The 2,500-nt window shown below is 42.9% G+C and overlaps 1 protein-coding gene across 2 annotated transcripts in view; it reads left to right on the top strand.

The window, feature by feature from the left end:
- The window catches only part of fut8a (fucosyltransferase 8a (alpha (1,6) fucosyltransferase)), an 85,043-nt gene that overhangs the window by 76,759 nt on the left and 5,784 nt on the right, over positions 1-2,500 (top strand). For both annotated transcript variants that reach the window (XM_048228136.1, XM_048228137.1), the window contains exon 8: positions 1,411-1,657. In XM_048228136.1, coding sequence (XP_048084093.1) covers positions 1,411-1,657 — 247 coding nt within the window. The remainder of the gene's footprint in view (positions 1-1,410; positions 1,658-2,500) is intronic.

Raw genomic sequence — 2,500 nt, 5'->3', positions numbered from 1 at the left:
TCTTTCCCCATGTACACATATGGCACACACACACACACACACACACACACCAAATCATGCACGTAAACAAACACACACACACGCACACTGATCCCCCCCTTCCTGAGTGTCCTTCACTTGTATTTTTATGAATGATAAGCTGTTACTTAGATCCTTATATGCCCCTAATATGAGAAGGATGGATAGGGATAAAGGGGGAAAAACAGGGAGGGGGAAGGAGGGAGGGAGGGAGGGAGGAATATAAAAAAATAGAAAGGGGCCTTACTTATCTTCTCTGCAAAGGGAATTGGGCTGGAAAAAGCAGGGCAGTGGAGCCTCATTCACCCAGTGTACATACTCACACACACATGCACACACACACACACACACACACACACACACACACACACACACACACGCACGCCCACACCCTGCAGAAAGCCGGGCAGTAAGGTTATATAAGGATGGCTGGGGAATTTCTAAAACACTCTTTTATATGAAGGCAAAAAATACGAGTGCAAAATTATTCAATATTTAATGCACATCATAATTTACATTCTGAACTCTCTCTCTCTCTCTCTCTCTCTCTCTCTCTCTCACACACACACACACTCACACACTCACACACATATCATTCACACACAGTCATACACACACAATCACACAGTCAAACCGGCATACACACATGCACATTTCACACTTAAAATGACATGCACTCACAAGGTGTGCATTCCTTGTCTTTCTATTACACAGAATGGACTGTTGTTGTTTGAGCAGGGTTTTTTTTTTATTTCTTTTTTTTATTATTGTTTTTATTTTTTGAGAGATTGGGCTTGCTAGTCTTCCTTTTCCTTATGGTAAAAAATAGATAGCACGGGGCTTTTCTTTTCCTTCTTAAGAAAGGAGGGCATCTTAATAGTCGTGGGATTTAATGAAATGCACTCGTTGTTCTTTCCCTCACTTCTTCATATGCTCTCTAGCTCTTCCTCTCATTCGTTTTGTTATTTATAGTCTATTTGACATGTATAAAGCTACAGTGTCTCTGAAGAGCGTGATAAATCTACATTCATATTATGCCAGTAGATTATAAATGAGAGAAGACATTGGGGAAGTAAAAGTAGGGAGCAGTTATCTGTCTCTCTCTCTCTCTCATTCTGTCTGCCTGTCTCTCTTTCTTTCTCTCTCTCTGTCTCTCTCTCTCTATTTTGTTCTTATATCAAATATGATTTATATACCTTCAAACAGGACCAATCGAAACAGAACATTCAATAGAAGAGAGGAAAAGCAAGAGATCAAGAGGTTCAGCAGAGGAAATCATAGTGCAACAACCTTAAATGCCTCTTTCTCTCTTTCTCTCTCTCTCTCTCCCTCTCTCCCTCCCTCTCTCTCTCTCTCTTTCTCTCTTTCTCTTTTCTGCCCATCCCTGCCCAGGTGAGGCTAATGACCGTGACGTGCAGGTGGTGGAGCTACCCATCGTGGACAGCCTGCACCCGCGCCCGCCCTACCTCCCCCTGGCCATCCCCGAGGACCTGGCCGACCGCCTCCACCGTCTCCACGGTGACCCCTCCGTCTGGTGGGTGTCGCAGTTCGTCAAGTACTTGATTCGCCCCCAGGCCTGGCTGGACAAGGAGATCCGGGACACTACCGCCAAGCTGGGCTTCAAGCATCCAATCATAGGGTGAGGATGACATGTGCATGCACGTGCATGTTCCGGCCCTCCTGCCTCATTGGACTAAAGCATCTGCTAGATGAAAAAGTCTACAGTAAATATACAAATAACCAGCCTCATTTGATAATAGCATCTCATAAAGGAATGCATATGAAAATGTATCATTGATGAGCCGATGGCATATAATCAGTACATGATGGCAGATATCGGCTGGTTAAATCTGTAGAATTAGCTCTAGCCAAGACTCTTACAAGCCCTCTGCAGATCAAGTCCTTTCCGGTTCATTCCTACAAACTCTTCCTAGGACACTTTCCTTCCCCTTGGTCCTACTTTAGTTGTTTCTTCAGGGTCTGTCAGCTAGATTTGTAAGCTATTAGAGATGTTGATTGTAAATTGCTGTGGCCTCGGGCCATTTTCTGTCTCTCTCACTGTTTGACGGTTCGCTTCTCTGCTGAGCGTTTCACTCCTCTTAATCGCTGATGCCATGAACAGAGAAGCGCTTTAGTAACAATTACCCAGCCCAATTTGAGGATTTTTTCAGCCAAACTGACTGACAAACTAAATTGATACTTTACGCAAGAATTCTCATGGCCAAGCAAAGGGCAGAAGAAAAAGCAAATCAAAAGCAAAATATCTGAAAAAGAAAACATTTCTCAAGAACAGAAAGCAAGAACCACCACAGGTATCGCACTGATGTTCTGAATTGCTATAATTTTGCATCTTCTAAAACATACACACTATATTCTACTTTATTCTACCTTATACATCATATTGCATTTTCTCTAACTACCTCATGTTTTTTTTGGGGGGCAGTTTATAAGTAATTTGTTTATCTTGTCCTCACCCTAGCAT

This window comes from Alosa alosa, chromosome 19, assembly GCF_017589495.1.
Source record: "Alosa alosa isolate M-15738 ecotype Scorff River chromosome 19, AALO_Geno_1.1, whole genome shotgun sequence".
Taxonomy (NCBI): domain Eukaryota; kingdom Metazoa; phylum Chordata; class Actinopteri; order Clupeiformes; family Clupeidae; genus Alosa; species Alosa alosa.
The sequence above is the reverse complement of the archived record's forward strand: the minus strand, read 5'-3'. Positions and strand labels throughout refer to the sequence as shown.